The sequence below is a fragment of the Pararge aegeria genome, chromosome Z (assembly GCF_905163445.1).
Source record: "Pararge aegeria chromosome Z, ilParAegt1.1, whole genome shotgun sequence".
NCBI classification, from domain to species: Eukaryota; Metazoa; Arthropoda; class Insecta; order Lepidoptera; family Nymphalidae; genus Pararge; species Pararge aegeria.
The window spans coordinates 9,592,983-9,611,612 of NC_053208.1; the positions used below are offsets into that span (position 1 = coordinate 9,592,983).

The 18,630-nt window shown below is 34.6% G+C and overlaps 1 protein-coding gene across 3 annotated transcripts in view; it reads right to left on the reverse strand.

The window, feature by feature from the left end:
• Positions 1–18,630, reverse strand: part of LOC120636069 (neprilysin-2) — an 84,580-nt gene that overhangs the window by 14,093 nt on the left and 51,857 nt on the right. For 2 of the 3 annotated variants that reach the window (XM_039907351.1, XM_039907352.1), the window contains exons 4-7: positions 11,947–12,060; positions 7,165–7,410; positions 2,812–3,023; positions 839–1,015 (exon numbers count right to left, since the gene is read on the reverse strand). In XM_039907351.1, the coding sequence (XP_039763285.1) occupies positions 839–1,015; positions 2,812–3,023; positions 7,165–7,410; positions 11,947–12,060 (749 nt within the window). The remainder of the gene's footprint in view (positions 1–838; positions 1,016–2,811; positions 3,024–7,164; positions 7,411–11,946; positions 12,061–18,630) is intronic. The other variant, XM_039907353.1, reaches the window with a different exon arrangement.

Here is an 18,630-nt window from a genome sequence, read left to right on the forward strand (position 1 = left end):
AAGAAAAGCCTAGAGCATGAATGTACTTCAAAAGAAATAGGCCAGATAATGCGACAAGAACCATCAGCGCTTGACGAAAAATTCGGTGTTTTCTCTGAGAATTCCTCTGAATTTACATAACTTTAATTGTTTCGTTTTAATGAAATTCAAAATGTGTACAATACCTTACCGCTTTTAAATTATATAGCTGAAACAAATAATGTAAAAAGATTTATTTTCTCAAGTTTTAATACTTAAGATGTGACGTCACGAGATTTATGGCCACACATGTAACACTTTGTTTCCCCGTCTCTTCATAACGTTTTTCGTAATTTATGCATGGTACCTTGCATTGCAAGTGAATTTATGAAGGTTGTCAAGAGAATACTTCCATATCACAAAGATTCAAATTCCAACTATTATTTAAAACCAACACATAACTATGTTTCGTTTTTTATTTAACTACAAATTTCCTTTCTGTCTAATTTAATCTCGCCAAATGTTGTCTGGGAGAGATCGCCTTTGCGCGCAAAATATTTATGTTGTTTTTTTTTTTTTACTTTAATTTTGTTTCTTTGTTTATATTATTAAAAAATGTGTGTAAAATAAAGTTTTACAAACAAACAATCAACCCAGTTAGTCCTGGACTGCAATCTCACCTGGAAGTGTAATTTCAAGTTATAAGGCAGTCTAAGATAGCAGCGGGCTATCGTTCTTGGCTTTGGCAGTTATATTAACGCCCCATAACGGTTTCTACGCGACATCGTAGAAGAACCACCGGAACCTTAAATCGTTCGGAGCACAGCTGAAGCCTTCAAACAGACAAAATTCAATGATTAACCAAATAAATAAAACTTACATTGGCAAGTTTCATTTCGAACATCAGCGAGTCCTTGAGTTCCACCTCAGCGCGAGCTCTATCTGCCCCGAGGAGGGTAGCGATGTCCACCATGTACTCGTAGTAAGCCACTACCAACTTGTCACTGAAGCCCCGGTTCAAATACTCCCGGCTTAGACCCAGAGACGCCTGATCGAGCTGTGGACAAAAAATTATCTAATATGGTGCAAGAGAATAGATATACGATTATAGTTCGCATGGCAACTTGAGTTCGCGTTGGCTGTTAATTTATTTACATAAAATAATAAATAAACATTTATATTAGACTACAGTGAAATGTTAGACAGAAAACAAACCGCAAAAACTTGAAAAAGTATCTACCGATGTGAAAATTTTACTAAGTTATAATTTGTATTGTTTTGTTCGTTGGTTCGCGTCACTGCTAAGGTGGACTAAGAAAATAAATTGGGATGAAATCAAAGGTATACAGTCAAAATAATTAAATAAAATAATTAATTCACAGTCAAAATAATTAAAAATTGAATTTGATGATTTTCTAATAGATGGCGTTTAATCAAGTCATCTAGTTTACGCTAAATAAACGCTAATATATACGCTAATATATAGCGTAAACTAGATGTATATATATGTATATATATATTAGTCTGCCTATTTTTAATCTTTTTTTCTGGGATAATAGCAAAGATGAATTAATAAAAATGTATTAGCAAAACTGATTTTTTTCAGTTCTTGTGTCACGGAGCAACTTTCGCATTGATAACAAATAAATAGGATTTCAGTACGCGCGAGCAAAATCAGGCGCAGAGCTAGATTAATATAATAATGCAACGCCAGCTGTAAATATATTATTTAAAAAGTTAACAAAGTAAGTTTAAAACTTTTTAATCTGTGTTAAATAAATATGAAATAACTTTGAATCTACAAATTTATCAACTTTTCGGTGTACAACGTGTAACCGAATTACGAAATAATGATGAAGAAATAATACAGAAGTATAACTTCATAAGGACATCACCCTTTAAAATGTTAAATCAATAGAAGCATATTTATTTTTCCATTCTAAACATTCTAAGTGTTCCCTTATGACAACCCTATTGAAGATAAAACACCAACACGCGCATAGTACCTACGCAACGCGACGCGTATCTAATAGAGTGACACGATTCAAATGATGTTAATTTTTCATGTGATGTTAGGGCTGAATATGATTTCTTTCAGCAAAAACTATGGCAGTTACTCAAAAACTAATAGGTTTTCGGTTTCACAGAACTTACTTTTGAAAAATATACATAAAGCAATATAATAACTACCGAAAAAAATATATTACAAGAAAATAATAAAACGTTGTTAGTATCCCTTATAAGAAATACCTACAGGTTTTCCCGCACGTGTGAGGGTCAAGTATACAGGATAAATACTTAATTCAGCGGCAAGGACAGCAGTAAAGGAGATTTATAGGAAGGCAGATAAATAAACACCTACTCGTAAATCCATTTTGTCAAGGTGAATATTGCGAAGTAATTCTGTTCCTTCCATAATACATGAACCGAAAAATAAATTTATAAATAATGCACTATGTTAAGATTGTAACTATAATATGTTAAGATTGTTTTGTAAACACTGGAGAAAAACTAAACCAAGACTAGACTAGAACCATTATAACAAAAGCACGATGTTTATTGAGCTATGAAAAAATAATATAAGCCCTTTTTTAATCAAACTTGTTAACTTGTATTTCTCATTGTTTGCACATACATACTTGCTTATCACATATTGTTTGCTGTGTTGAATTTTGCATAACAGAACAAGACTGACAAGCGGAACGTTATGCGGTTGACGCAGGTGATTTATTAAAATCGAAATGAAAGAGTAGTTAACAAGTTATGAAGAAAAAGGTACTCACATGCAAACTGAGAAAATCTCAATATGTGCTTAGGTGTACATAAGTAGAACAAAATGTTTTTAATTCTTACATCAATGATTCGTTTTGTTGAGTTCTTCACGTCTACGCTGATGGAGAAGTCCAGGAAGTAGTCAACGGAGTATCCAGCAGACCTGAATTTGTATACCGATTCATCCCATGTGAATGTACTGTCATCCCAGGTGTCGCCTAGAAGGACAGGCCATCCTCCCAAACGTTCAATCATTTCTAGCAGAGGTTTGACTCCACGAGCTTCGATGGCAGCTAAAAAATATACATATTTAATAACTTAATAATAATAAACAACAACGATTTCTTCTAATAATAATTGCAGTATAAAAAACACTTTTCAATGGGAATGTAATAAAAAACCAAATAATATTTAGTACATTTCTATCACCTATTACGCCTTATGAACTTTTGCTTCAATTTACTATTACGTAAAAGTTGTATCCACAATCGAAAACCTGCAGATATTACCGACCCATTAATAGTTTTGTAACGAATATTTAAGCTAAAGAAAATCTGTAATAATGACTAAGATATTGTTTAAATATATTTAGTGTGATATCTCTTTACGGCGCAGGCGATCAAATAACGACCACTGTACAGCATCTTTGCCGGCGAATGCGAAGTCGCTAGTTTTAGACGTCATTCGGATTTGTGTCCATGGTCAAAGCAGCATGAATACTTAACCGTAGTCCAACAAACCCAAAGCGTCTAATCGTCATCTATGGCAAAGTCCGAGCCTCAATGGAGAGGCCCTTACATTTATGTCTCCTCATTTTCCCCGGTATCCTCCAGCCTTGGGGCTCAATTGCTGGTGGAGCTGCAACCCATAAGGTGGGATCACCGCATAACAAAACTGCACGATTACTCTGTCTATACGGCTTCATTGGAACTCTGCATGGCGGTTAATTCGTATTTTTATTTGCATGTACCTACTTAGGTAATCTTCTATGTAATTATATTTATAAAAAGTTAAATCATTTTGCCACTTACCGATTATTTCCTTTCAAAGTTACACAAGCTTACCAACAAAGGCTAGGCTATTTAGGAATCAATTTTTTGTTTTTTGTTTTCTATTATAAAAAGTTTTAACTCTCTATTGTTAAGTTACCAAATGCAAAGTTGACAAATTATTATTGTTTACTAGGCAGTACATGAATTGTTTGACGTTGGTTTTTCTATCAAGAATCTCAATATTAGATTGGAGTTAGGAAATTAGCGTTGTCCCGGTTTCGTAATAGCATGTGATAATGGTCGATATGGAGTAATACCTAACCTGCATTAGAGCAGGGCATTATGATGGGTCGAAACTATAAAATAAAAACTACCTCTATTATATAGGAGCCCTCTCCCAGCGTGAGACACGAATAAGCGATATTAATGTATTCCTGTAAACTAGTCGTAAGTTAGAAATAAATAAATAAATAAATGTGGAGTAAAATAATAAAAATATGGATAGAGGTTCGTTAAAAAAATCAACATAAATTTTCTGTTAAATATAAAAAAAAGTTTAAATGGCATGACGGCATAAGAGAGCGTCATGCCATTTGCTGTGATGACACGTGGTTCGGGTTTATTGCCAACACGCGCCAATAGTTATTTCACAGCAAAAATAAAAACATTCCAATGATAACAGGAAACATATTGATGACCGGTATAATGTTTGCGGTAATCATAGTGCTATATAGATATAGTTGAGTTGCTTTGGAGCATGTCATAATACTTATATTGTGCAAGCAACGGAAGCAACGTCACTGGTTCACTTTCACCCGCTTGTGCGATTTACTGTGCACTTATCTACTATTTATCAACGTACTTATTATATAGTTCACCAAGATGTAGAGTTTACTTCTACATAATTTATATTGGTGATAATAATTATAATTTCAACGATTACATAAGCTAATGGCACGTTTTTAAACATTTTTATTAGACTACTAGTCGTACCCTGCCACGCTTCGCTGTGACACATTTTTATGAAATGGTTGAGAAATGCGAAACACAACAAAGAATACATTACATATGTAAGCGAGTGTTTTCTCGCTTTCGGCAGATGGCGCGGTCACTGGTACATCAATCGTTAAAAAAACTGTAGTTTCGCGGTCGCGGATATGTGACTGATGCAACAAATAGATAAAAACAATCCTTGATGCGGGTTATATATCATGCTAAAATTTCAGCTCGATCAGTGCAGAACTTTTGAGTTTTTGAGGCGTACACAAACCAACATAACATTTTTATATATAAACAAATAAAATGGGTAAGTAACACAATAATTTATCCAATTAGGAGCACTAGCTAATAGTTTGTTTGTCCTTAATAATCATCAGAGTTTACTGTCCCAAAGACCTATCTCACTGTTCCAATACGAGATAGTGAGCTAACGAATATCAACGCATTTTAGTGATAAGGGGAGATTTTTGTCAGGTCCCACCTCAGGCCCTCAGTCCGTGGCTACTTACCCTACCGGCAAAGACACCAAGCATTTTAGCGTTCCGATACGATATCGCGTAGAAACCTGTTACGGGTACGGCTTAAACCTGCGATACACCTACAAGTTTAGCCCACTACCATCGACTGTATCATCACCTATTTTCAGGTGAGATTGCGGTCAAGAAAATGAAGTTATAAAAAAACCACATGAAAAGAAGACTAACCAAAAAGTGTCACTAAGTGATTTAGCATTCAGTTAAGATGTCGGGTAGAAATCGATTAGGGGTATAGGTTTTATAAAACTACCAAGCCCTTTACAGGCTAGCCCGCAACCATCTTAGTGAGAGCCTGGTGATATTGCAGACATGTTGTAAATCAAAAAAACAGTGGCGTACAAGTTTAGCCACATATAGTTTCAACGACAAGCATGGCCTTCCCATTGCCATTTCAACTTGCTAATAGTTTGGGCTATGTCAGTGACTTTGATTCTCCTGCGGATCTCTTCCTTCCTCGTTCTATCCTTCAGGGAAACTCCCAACATACTCCCTGCCCTCTACATAGCTCGTTGATCAACCTTAGCGTCCACGTTTCAGCGTTATAATTAAGGTCAAGTCTTCTGATCGTCTACGATCAGAAGACTTGACTAAGTTTCCCTAATGCTGTCCAGTCAGAGTACGACTGTATTCTGGTGCGATGGCTGTTGGATCAGAAAAGTTCTAAAATGGAGACCACGAACAGAAGAGAAAGGCCTATGTTCAGCAGCCCGCGGGCTTATATGATGATGATGATGATAGTTTTAAAGTGATAGAATACCAAATAAACACCAATATCACATAAATACCTCAGATCATAATCATTACGATTCGACCTTCCATTTATTCAAGCATTTGGAATCACTGATTAGCATACGCACAGCTTAATTACGAAGCTTGTTAACGCAGTTAGCCGAAGTGCAAAGCGAACATGATGGTGAATAACAAGAGATAAGTTGATTTGCGTATTGAATTTGCAACTAAACTATAACATGTTCGGCATACAACACATCATTTGAATCGGTGAGAACTCTATCCAACTTGGCGTGAACTAAATTTTGCTAGTTATAACTTGTGATATCATACGCGAACTGAATTGAGGAAACCGAGTTGAGTTTGTAACAAACAATTGTAAATTTCCAACCAGGCAGACGGCCCTGTTAGAAATTTAGCCAGTTCTGGCAATTCAGTTGCTCCCTAACTACGTGTTGTTGTTGTTGTTTTAGGTTAACTGTAGTCAATATGTTTGTTTTATATAGTAATATAAATAGTAGCGGGCTAAATTGTAAAGCTAGTTATTCAGTTTCTATGAGGCACCGTGCCGTGACGCTAAATAACTTGGTGAAAGTCATTGTCGGTAGGGCTGTAACTAGCTACGGTGGTAGTTTCTCACGAAACCAGACCTGAGGAAATTCTTTAATTATAAGTTCCTTAATTGCCTCTGCGGTGATAACCTAGTGGGAGATTTCGACGTTACTTTCGAGGGGCAGAGTTCGAATCCCAACACGCAACTAGCTTCTAACTTTTCTAAGGCATGTGCATTTGAAGCAATAAAAATATCACTTGCTTCATTTGCGAATCCGGGACGGGGCTAAAATAACCATCTTATGAGCCAGTCACAAGGAGTTGGACGAGAGCATATCGGAGGAATATCAACCTAAGGGCACCTTTGGTGAGGCTAGGAACTCGGAATTTGATTGTACAGAAAAATTTACTACGACCTCCGTTTCCGTGTAACTGAAAGACAAACCAAATAACAAATGATTTCATTCAATTCGAAATTTGAAGCATGACTTTTAGATGATAGAATGTTTGGATTTTTAAATAAAAATACATAAGCCAGCGCTAGAGGCAATGGTTTTTAGGCACGCTCACATTTGTTTTGTTTTGTAATCTGCGAAATAAAAAATAATAAATATTTATACACTTACTTCTGTTCATGCAGGCCTGGTACAGTGTTTTTGCGAGCACGAACGGGCGAGGTTCATTTTCTTTGACAGGCTCGTCCAGTAAAGTGCGGATTTGCTCTTGCAATTGGTCAGTGATAATTGAAAAGGTGTTCACGGACGTCTTGTCATCGGGGATCCTGGTGTTTTTCAGGAAGGAACCGCAAGCGAAACCGTAGAAATCGTCGCAAGGATCTATTTTGTCGTCCATGTTGTGTAACAACTTCGATGCTGTGAAAAATAATTTTGTTTAGAAAGAATATTTTATATAGATAGCAGTTGTTTTTAATAAAATTAAAATGAAAATTAATATAAGATTAATATTACTTTTGTTCCAGTCGTCACCAGATAGTACTTTGATTTACCTAGTTACTTCATCAAGTAGTACTAATAGTAGACACTTTATGCAAGTTGAATTTCTATGTTGCTTTCATACAATTTTGTTTACCGTATAGTCTAGTGTTTAACTGCGTAGTGGATATACAACCTTATCAAGTGTAAATGTAATATTTTTGAGCTCCAAGGTTAATGCAAATATTAAAGTATGATTTTATATCATTTATTCAATAATTTAGTTTGATTTCTACGACCTACAGGTTCTTTTCTACTATAGCTCATAGTACTATAGCTCATAGTAATCCTACCTATGTAGTTTGAAATAATAAAGTTTAGGAAGCTGTTTATGAGTAGCTGTAGCCCGCGACTTCGTCTGCGTTAGTTTTTGTTTTTAAATAAACCCGTAAGAACAGTTTGAGTGATGTCTGGCAATAGAAGCGGCACTAAATTGTATATTGTTCAGGGTAAGCTATGATAACTAGGGTCAGTAAATAGATAGGACCCACTTTGTAGGTTTGAAGAAGAATTTAATGTACTACCCTTTCAGCTTTTATCACTCACAGATAGTGACCGTTATATTAGGAGAAAACATCGTACTCTTCATTGACTCAAATATGTAAAATTCAATTTCCGTAAAAAATATTTAATTTAGGTGTACAGATATTTTTAAGTTGTTTATTCGTTATTTAATTCTCAATTTTGAACTTTTTCCTTAAATGTCTGATTAGAATGAATTAAAAAGATTTTTGCTGCTTTATAAATACCCTTCAGTATAAAACGATTTATTTGAGTAAGAATTAATACTGCGATACAAATGTGACCCACTTTTTCTACTGGCGATCCATTTAAATTTTAGAATACAAATGCTGCTATTGTGACTTAACTATGTTAGTGAGATATACTCTATAATCATATAGTACATAACTTTTATTTATCACTAAAAGTTTATTATATTATTTCGTTAATTCTTAGCGAACCCCTCACGGTTCGCTGCTGTCCGCTGATGAGTTATTTCCTGTACCAACAATAATATTGACCAAATCGCCACGAAGTTTTAGCAAAATTAAACATATAATATAGCCTTTCCCCGAAGCATATATAACCGATAATCGAGAACAGGTGTAGCAGTATATAAAGACCAGTATGTTTTAAAAGTATTAAACGCTAAATTATTTTGTTTTACTTACGTCTATCACTGTTAATTTATTTTCAATTAATTTACATTAAAACTGTAACACCACTCACTGCTTGACTTACTGGACTGACTCACCACGAAGTCTTAGGATTTAGGAAGTAAATAATTAAAGTCAGGGTGTAGGGATTCAATTCAGTATAACGATTGTAGGAAAAAGATGTTTAAAGCTTATATAAAAAAGTGTGTGATGTTTAAAGTCACCAGTTTATTTAAAAGGGGACGGTTCTTGAATTTAATATGCTTTTAAGCTTTTATCATAAAAAAAACTAATTAGTTTTTTAGCTTTCTCGCGGAAGTTAAAAAAAAACAATAAATCCTATAAACGTAACCAATTTGATACTTTTATTTTAATGAAATAATGAAAAGTGGTCACATCACAAGCATTATTTGAAGAAATCAGAATTGTATCTTACATAGGTACCAAAGTTTTGCAGTTCCGAACAAAAGGATTACTTTATTAAATTTTTTAGTCTTTATGTTTTGGGGAAGCTTGGCGAAATCAGAGTCCAGTTCATATTTAATATAGGAAGGATGTCACATAGCACAGCAATATGGTAATTAGTAAAATCTAGTCGTCACGTATGCTGAGGTGAGGACGTGTGATAAACGTGGTGCATTACCATTGTTAGAGTGGATGATAATAGCTCATTGTTTCCCTGGGAATTGAATCTGGAATACAACTGTGACTGACACGAAACGCGACGTGGCCTCTTCTCTTTTGCAATGGGATTTTCATTGTGATACCATTTCGTTTGTTGATCGTAACTATTCCTGATTTGTAGGTGTTTTTAGAGAAAGTATTAAGGTGCGTCAAAATTCATTACAATAAGCTATGTCAAATTCATGCTACAATTTTTTTTTAATTGAAGCCCTAGTTAATTCTTTCTATTTTTTTTTTCTTTAGAATAATTGCCAATTACGCACAAAACGCACAAAACTTAACTATCCTTTACTAAACTGATGGATATGTTAACTGACCGGTTAACTAATCCGAGAGTGTTGTAACTTCTTGAATCAGTAAATTAATAAGTTTACATCGTATGGTGGTAACTTAAGTAACCGAACATTATTCTTACTTATCGTCTTAAGCAGTTACAGATCCCAATGATAAAGCATTTATGAACCCCGAACACAATTCGAGTTACTTTGTTACGGGTTTCCATCAAATTAATTCGCTTTAACAATCCCAGGTTCTGCATAAATCCGTGAACTTGAGTTGGTATCTTAGGTCATGGAAATGTGTATACGGTGATGTTGTAGAGTAGGTATTATTGTTACATTATTTATGTGTCATTGTTTAGGCAGCGCCTAGTCGATTTTGACCTTAATTTTGGGACTTACGCAAAGAGACACGTAAACTTTTGTTCTAATTGTTTCTAGAGTAAAATTTATTTATTATTTATTTCGACATATCAATATTGAATACCCCACAAAATACCTTTTTAGTGTTCATCACTGTTTATCAACTATTAGCAGTGCATGCCAACTACCTGCAGTAATCATTCATATTTTTATGTATTAATTCATTTCTATTGGTTTTTTACAAATAAGTGAAACAAAATATCGTAATTACTAAAAAAGTTGATAAAGTAAATGCTTACCCCTATAATTGACATCTCTCTCCACTTCCCTGGGATGTGAGAAAGTTGTAATTATAGAGTGATATACCTACTTGAATAAAAAAATACCAAATCCCTGCTTTATACCTAAGAATAAATTCTCAACAATTTTCGTTTATAGAATAACTTAATATGTTGACATTATCTTTTTTTTTTTAATAAGTAGTTTTTCATTTAAAAGTATTACAGTGTTTGAAAAAAATACCACGAAGGATACGGCTGGCCCTCTTACCTAAGTTACCATTTTATGCAACATTTCGTTAATATTTTATATTTTTTGGGGAATCACATATTATATTAGGACCTATTTAATGTCATTGTACAATACATTATGATAGAAATTTTGTACTCAATCTGATTAATTTTACTGACTCTTTGAATGGTTTACAATCAAAATTTGATTAAGGGTTGTACGAAGTTTTCCACTTTGCAGTAATTTACTTACATATACATTCACTCGTAGGTGAAACTGAATGTTGAATATTCAATTTCTTACTCAGTCTACCTTTAACACGTGGAAGATGTGGTGCTACACATAGAAATTTGAGCTGGGATTTATTTAAGGACCGAAAGTCGCGTCTTAAATAATATAGGTCATTCACAATGTCTTAGTAGCTAGCACACAGAATTCAAAATGCATTCATCCATACAAGCTACAAATTCCATGCACGAATTAATACACAAAACCACTGACAAAGTACCTACCTAATTAGCATAAGAAGTTACAAAAGATAAAACTCCATTACAGCTGTATAATGGACATAACGCATACTACAAACAAAATGCGTAACAGCTATTATACAGCTCTAATCTTGCTTTACCCATTACTGTTTGGCAAAGGAAAAGTCAAACTAGCGAGTTCTACGGGCGTCCGCGGCGGCATACAAAAGAACCACCTATGACAAGATGCAGCGAAAGTCTTATGATTGGTAGAAGTAAACCGCGAATTTGTATGCCATCGCTGACGAGGATTGAATGCCTCTGTTTGTCCTTCGCCTTATTTTGCAGAGCCGTGGGTATGGGCCAATACAGTCACGATGTATGCAGTCATCATATTATTATTTTTTTTTTATTGTGAATGGATCGCATGCGGTGAAATCGACACGTAACTTAATTATTAACACCAGCGTTTGTTTTACGTCAACAATGTATTATTTAATTAGTATTCAATAAAATGTTAATTCACGACTGTGTCGGCGCCAAAGCAACGGGTACTGTGCATAATGAAAGTAAATAACAATTAAGTACCTTTTGGCCACACCAAATTGAAGTATAGGTAGGAATACGCGCAAGAATTTAACTGTACTCGGACAAAGAATTTGATTGAAATTGATAGTATATTATATCTATAATTTAATTTATTTGTAGGCTCCTGATTCTGTGTCATTGAAAATTGCACACAACGAATGGTTGAGTCACAAAGACTTCTTTAATATTAGATTATTAGATGTTCAGAGAATTAGAACCTGGCCCTTTTACTGTTGATAATAACCTCAGCGGGTAATACCACTAGAGTGTATTATACAGCAAGCAGCATTCCATGTACGAGTACCATTGCGTCGTTATTGTACAGTTTCAAAGTTGGTGATGCGCAGGCCGAGAACATCAAACAATTACCTGTGTGGACGCAGCCAGGCGAGTTGCAAACTAAGTCTTCGCCCTGGTCGCTCTTGGATATAACAGCTGGTGGCAGGGATGGGGAGACTCTCAGTTCGCTAGTCTGTGGCATGTCTAGAATGCGGGCAGATGGGTGAATGGGAGGGACACACAACAGTAGGTAATGAGAAGCGACAATGCAAACACATACTACAACTAATTACAGTGAAATTAATCATTCTCATGCTTATATGTTGTTATAAAACACTATAGAACGCAATGTACCGTTTCTTATTTGTTTCTTATAAAAATTTAAGCAACAAATAAACAGCAGTTAGTATAAATGTAAATTGTTATTAATTCGCTGTATAAAAAGATTGGCAAGTTGCAGTTTTTTTATCTCGAAAAAACATTTTCCAATACTGCAAATATAATTAAACCTTAAAAATAATATTCAAAAAAATCAACCGTTACATTTATACTCAGATTCTGAAAGGCTGATCGAATACCAGTAAAACTTAAGGTGCCTGTGATAGGTCTACATGAATAAAAATATTTTTGAATTTGAATTTTGATAAGTTTACATCGGGCTCCAGAAAAACTAATGATCTAAGTCTTTATTGCACCGTTGAGAAACGTTTGACAAACAATCTTGATATTAAATTATTTATAAGTCTGCTACAAATTTAGAATTATTGATAATAACATTACTTAATTTAATCTGGAATTGGTATTTGACATTGATTCATTCAAAAATCAGATCAATCTTCAGCGTTTCAGAAACAAGGTATTCAGAAACATCTATACCTTTTACCTGCCTAATAAATCCTAGTTGGTACCAGTTAGACTTCAACCGTAAAATTTAAACTGTATTGTATGTTTAATATTTGTGTGTGTATCTGTGTCAATTACAATAAAGCTGTAGTAAAGTTTTTTAAATTTCTCTCTTAAGCGGGTTAAATATGGGATGAAAGCAAGCACGAATGTCCAGTAACACTAGAGTTTGAATTTTTTTTTGTTTTGATAGCCCAGGCATTTTTTCAAAGCACTCTTTAGGAAAGTTACAAGCTTTCAACATCACGCTACGACCTTTGCTTTATAGATGGGAGGGCGATGCAATTTGCAACGCGTACGTTGAAGTTTATATGGGACAAAACAAGTTGTAGGTACGCGGACGCAGTTGGCTGGAAACCCAGATAACGAAAAACTTGTAAGTACTTTTATTTTGCGTTGTCTTTAGCTGTCATCGTTACCAACACAAATATAAATGAACGAAACAAAGAAGAAATTCATAACCGTTGTCTGTTTAGCCGCGGATTCGTGTTGCAGTACAAAATAGGCTTCTCATACAATATTCAAGGGGGAATCCCTAACTGATATGCTGTAACTTCAATTTAATTAAACGTCTAGTTCTAATCCGACAAGCTTGATAGGTGGAGCTCCAATGCTTATTATTTATTCGTAGGAGTACAACGAGAATAAACGATAGACAGTGATTTTGTTAAAAGTTTGTTTTTAATTTTACTTATTTCTTCACTAGTTGTTGCCCGCGTTCTTTACGGTTTTTTACAGTATGTACATCGTACTTTCAACAATAATCAAGTAAACTTGGGGCTTTAAGAAAGAACGAACAAACAAACAAAGAAACACGCTTTCGCATTTACAAAATAGGTATTTCTATATTCTAGTTTCTGTATTCTATTATCGGGGCGCCACATCTCACTACAGAGTAATGCTATTATATATATGATTATTCGAAGAAAAAAAAGAATAAAATCAAAATTATTCTTTTTGACTGAATTGTGTGAATTGATTGTGGAGTTCAATCATTTTTGAAGTCTTAGTTACGAAAATATCTTTCCCTAATTCCAGATACTTAGATCGTTTTACTTCGATGTTTTACCGAAAAATTATTACAGAACTGTTTCTTTAATTTTGCGGTAAAACTTCCACTGCCAGACATACTTCCGCATTTTCATGAAATGTTTTATTTTATTTTTATAGACGAGCGCTTGATTGCTATGACACTTGTTGATAGGTGATGACTGATGATGCAGCCTAAGGTGGAGCGTACTTGCCTAGAAGATGCCTATTCACTCTTGATTTAAAGGTACTCATATACCGACGACATATACGAAGTACTGGCGAAAATGGAAGCTGGAAGGGCATTCCAGATTCTTGCGGTGCGTATCAGAAACGAAGATGCAAAGCGCTTCGTACGCGTCCGCGGTTTATCAACCAAGTAGGGATGTAGATCCTTACGGTGCCTCTCGTTTTGATGGTAAAAAGGTGAGGGGGGAACTAGATCAAAAAGTTCTTGACCACACTCTCCGAAATATACCTAATAGACCGAAAGGCAGGCAACCTTGCGCCTTGTTTGTTGGTTATTCTGGACCAAAAAGATCCTATGACCATCTGCAAAAAGATTGAATGCTTGGTTTTACGGATTATAGCAAATGAAGCTTAATGTTCTTTGGAAAAACTATAATATGAACCTAACAAGATAGATATCTTATAGTCTATATAGTTGAATAGATAGATAAATTCTTTATTGCACAAATTAAAGAAAATGGTTTACGAGTAGCTACAAAGTAAAAATAATGCACAAAGGCGATTTTATCGCTTAAAGCGATCTCCTCTAGACAACCCTTTGTGGAAAAATGAAGTTAATTAAGGAGACCTTAAAAGGGGTGTAATTAGTTGAGTTATAAAATAAATAACATAATTATATGTCAGTATATTAAAGTTGCAATATTTAGAATATTTATATAACATTCTTACTTTCTCATTAATAATTACTATTTACTCGGTACTTAAAATAAATATAGATAAACCTACTACTTTTCCTTAGCCGTTAGGTACTCTCCTTTTGTGGAGTGACATTTATTAAGTTTTATAAAGCTTTGCCATCAGTTGACCAAGGTTTTTCTTTTATTACAAGAGCTGGTTGATATTGACCTTATTTCACTTTTGTACTGACAATGATTACCCACGTGAAAATCATTTCCTTTGAAATTAAGAGATAAAAGTTTTTGGTAACGACTCGGTAGCCCACAGATACCTATTTGTTTTGATACGGAAAAATTAAGGAGATTCTAAAAACAGTGCTTAATATTCGACGGATTTGCAAAAAATTATGTCGCTTTTAATTCGGTGGAAATAATTCGGCTTTGGTTTCGGGGGCCGAGTATGGACCGCACGAACGAGCGAACCTTCGACTTTTCTTTTCTTGCTCGAACGGTGAGGAAACCTGCATGTTGAGAGTTCTCCATAATGACCACTAGTTCGCACTCGGCCAGCGTGGTGGACTGTGGCTTAGAAACTTCTCATTCTGGGAAGATACCCATGAAGTGGAGTTGGCCGCTAATGGGTTGTTAATGAAATAGGCACACTGATTACTCCGCTTTTGAGTGAGATTCTGCAGAAAGAGTTAGTATAAAGGACTACGTACCTTTTCAATAAAAAAAATTGGGTGTGAAATGAGTACCATTAATAAACAAATAATTAATATATTACGACAGCATATAAAATACATAAATTTTTATATAGATACTGAAAAACATTTATATTCATCACACAATGTTTTTCATTTTCCAGTTGTGGGAATCGAATCCACGGCTTTGGACTCAGAAAGCGCCAATCCAAATGTTTTAGTGAATCACCAACTTATTTATCTCTTTAAATTTTCCATCGTGTCTCTTACCGATGAAAAATATGTCCGAAGCATACATCGCGCAATGCATGCTTTGCGTTTTTCATTAGTAACTCATTATTAAGGAACAATAGGAGTATTTTCATGATAACAAATTATTGTCACGGCTGTAATTAAAATGCTATTTCCTCGCAAACGTCTTTTGATGAAACACTGTATAAGGACTTGTTAATTAGTGTCGAATAATAAGAAAAAAGACGTTGTTGGAAGAAAATGAAGGTAGGTGTGTCTGCCTCGCTAGTCTATTAATTAACGACAACGGATGGCTCAAGTCCTTGGGTTGGATTAATGGGTGAAGACTGACTGGTTTAATAACTATACTATTTGAGTTTTTCTTATAAAATAATGTATTTACCAGTCTCTTGATGCAATAGTTGGAGATTTAGGCCTTAGAAACGCCAAGCCCTAAATAATTTAGGTACTTAATTGTAAACCGAATAACAAACTCTGTACATCGTTATCTATAGTCGGACCTGCTCACCATTTGATAATGGTAAAAAGCGGTCCACTGTACACGAAACTTCACTTATTTAATAGATTAAATCATTATCATTCTATGACAACTATTATATTAGCAACGGAAAAAAAATCTATAGTTACACGGTTACAAGTAAATTTAACGGCCTTAGGACACTAGTAAAAATATGTACATCTTTGCAGAGCTCGTGTCAAGCGTGAAGCTGCCTTACGCCACGAGCAATGGGCGATTGATTCAATGACGCAAATATTTTGGTAACCAGCTATCTGCTCTGATTTAAATCAATAACGCTCAATATTAGCTCACGTACGATTTCGTAATGGCGGGCACGAACGATGGTGACACAAATAAATTAGACTAACAAAGTAGCCTATTTTCTTTTTCACTATAAAATAATTACATAACAGCAGCTATTTGACCGTTTCATTTAGCAGTTTATAAGACTTGCTTTTCAGGGTTCTGTAATAGGCCTGTTGTATATTGCGTTGCCTATTGTGCTTTCACGAAACGTATGTTGAAATTGTAAAACCTAGAAACGCTTGAATACTTATTAAGTTATTGTACATTATTATAACAATAGGCCGAGAAACGGGCTTCGTTACATTTGAAAAAATATGTAATTAGGTATATGTACAGTTTTATAATAGTAGTAGTAGTAGTAGTAGTAGTAGTAGCTATATGAAAAGTTATAGGTATTGGACATACAGTCAAAAATTTCCTATTATGTCGCCATTTGACGGAAATTACTAAGGTTTTATAAGCTAGCGGTTGCCCGCGTTTATTACGGTTTTTACAAATCTCATGCCCTTGATATTCCTGAAAAGAAAAGGATAGCTCGCTGTCCTTATAGCTATGTGAAAAACAAGTTTATGGCTAAGTTAGGGCCTGAAGTCAGGACAAACAAACTCACTTTCGCATTTATAATATTAGTAAGTATTAACATCTGTACCTAGCTCTAGAATGATTGCGCATTGCGTGAAACTTATTTTAGTTCGATTCCGATAATCCGCACCTATGCAATCTTCCTAGGTTTTTTGACAATAATTAACTGGTCCAAATTAGCGCGCGCACTAAAACTATCATATTCAACGGAAGTTTTAATGACTTATTTAAAAATGTATAAATTTACATTTAAATCATTTTGCTGTGACCCTTATCACGTCCGTGCCCGTTGAGTATGTGGATTGCAAGGCTGCCACGAATACTCGTGATGGTAAATGTGCACATAGCCATTTAAAATCTTTGTCAAAAACCTTGTGTTAGTGTATGGCATAGAATAATTGGAAAAATCAATTCTTTGAAATTTACTAGGACGATTGCAAAGGAGCGATTGCAAATAAATGGAAATCCCTGTGTCAATCTTTGCCAATTAAGAAAAAAATAAACAAAAAGTCTTGTATGCATGCTGTTGATAAGCAATCAAACAGGTTTTAATATCCCTTATTATATAAAAATTGCATAAATAACTATTTAAAGTCACACAGATTGATTATTTATACAAAACTCCATGTTCTCATGAGTAAACATGGGGGATCTATATTTAGCTCATGAACATGAAAATATTATATTATTAGAGTAAAGAAACCTCCCAACAAACATAGGCAGGTAACCATTTGTTACCATCTCAAATTGTTATGTAAAATTTAAGACAACCTAGTTAGAGCAATAATAATTCATAGCCAAACTTTTTTATCGTTTACTTTTTAATACATAGTACTTTTCTGTGAGCTAACGTTAAATAAAAACTAACAACCAATGTTTGATGATCATTAGTTGACGCTCTAAGAACTTACAAAGCTACTGTTTGCATACATAATGGAAAATCAAATGTGCTAGTCTTGTAGAAGAGAGGTATTTTCAATCGGATACGTTGAAACTATCCGATCTCCCGCGCAAGACTGCATGGGAAATGGGGCGCGTGTCATATTAATGACCATCACGATTGGACTTGAATGACGAACGTTTGACCTGTCAGCCAACTGTGAATTGAAGTTTAATAGCTGTTGCCATTAAATCATAATGTCCAGGGAAATCTTATAAATTTGTTTAAGTGCACGCTAATCTAATAATTTGTCTGCACTGTTGTAGTGATTCTGGGTACAGGTGTCAGAATGGGTTAAGGCCGTAGTCCACCACGATGATCAAGTGCAGAATATTATTATTACGCACGCCCCTAAGAACAACTCATGAGGACTCTTAGGCATTAATGTTCTCAATGTTTTCTATCGCCGTTAAAGCAAGATTTATTTGCGAAAAGAGAAGGTACTAAAAATACCTGTACCTCAATACACGGTTTCCTCGCTCGCTGAAATCCTATTCGATTATCGAAATACTTTATCGTCAGAGTGAAATGGATCTTATTCATATTGTATTTTCTCTTTAAAGTTTAAATTTGTTTACAATTTCTTAACTAAGGCTTTTGGCAAAACGTTTGTAAAATTAAAATAAGAAGTAAGTACATACAGGCTTTTAGACATTAACCTATTTTACTTCGACAGTATAGAATTTTATATGC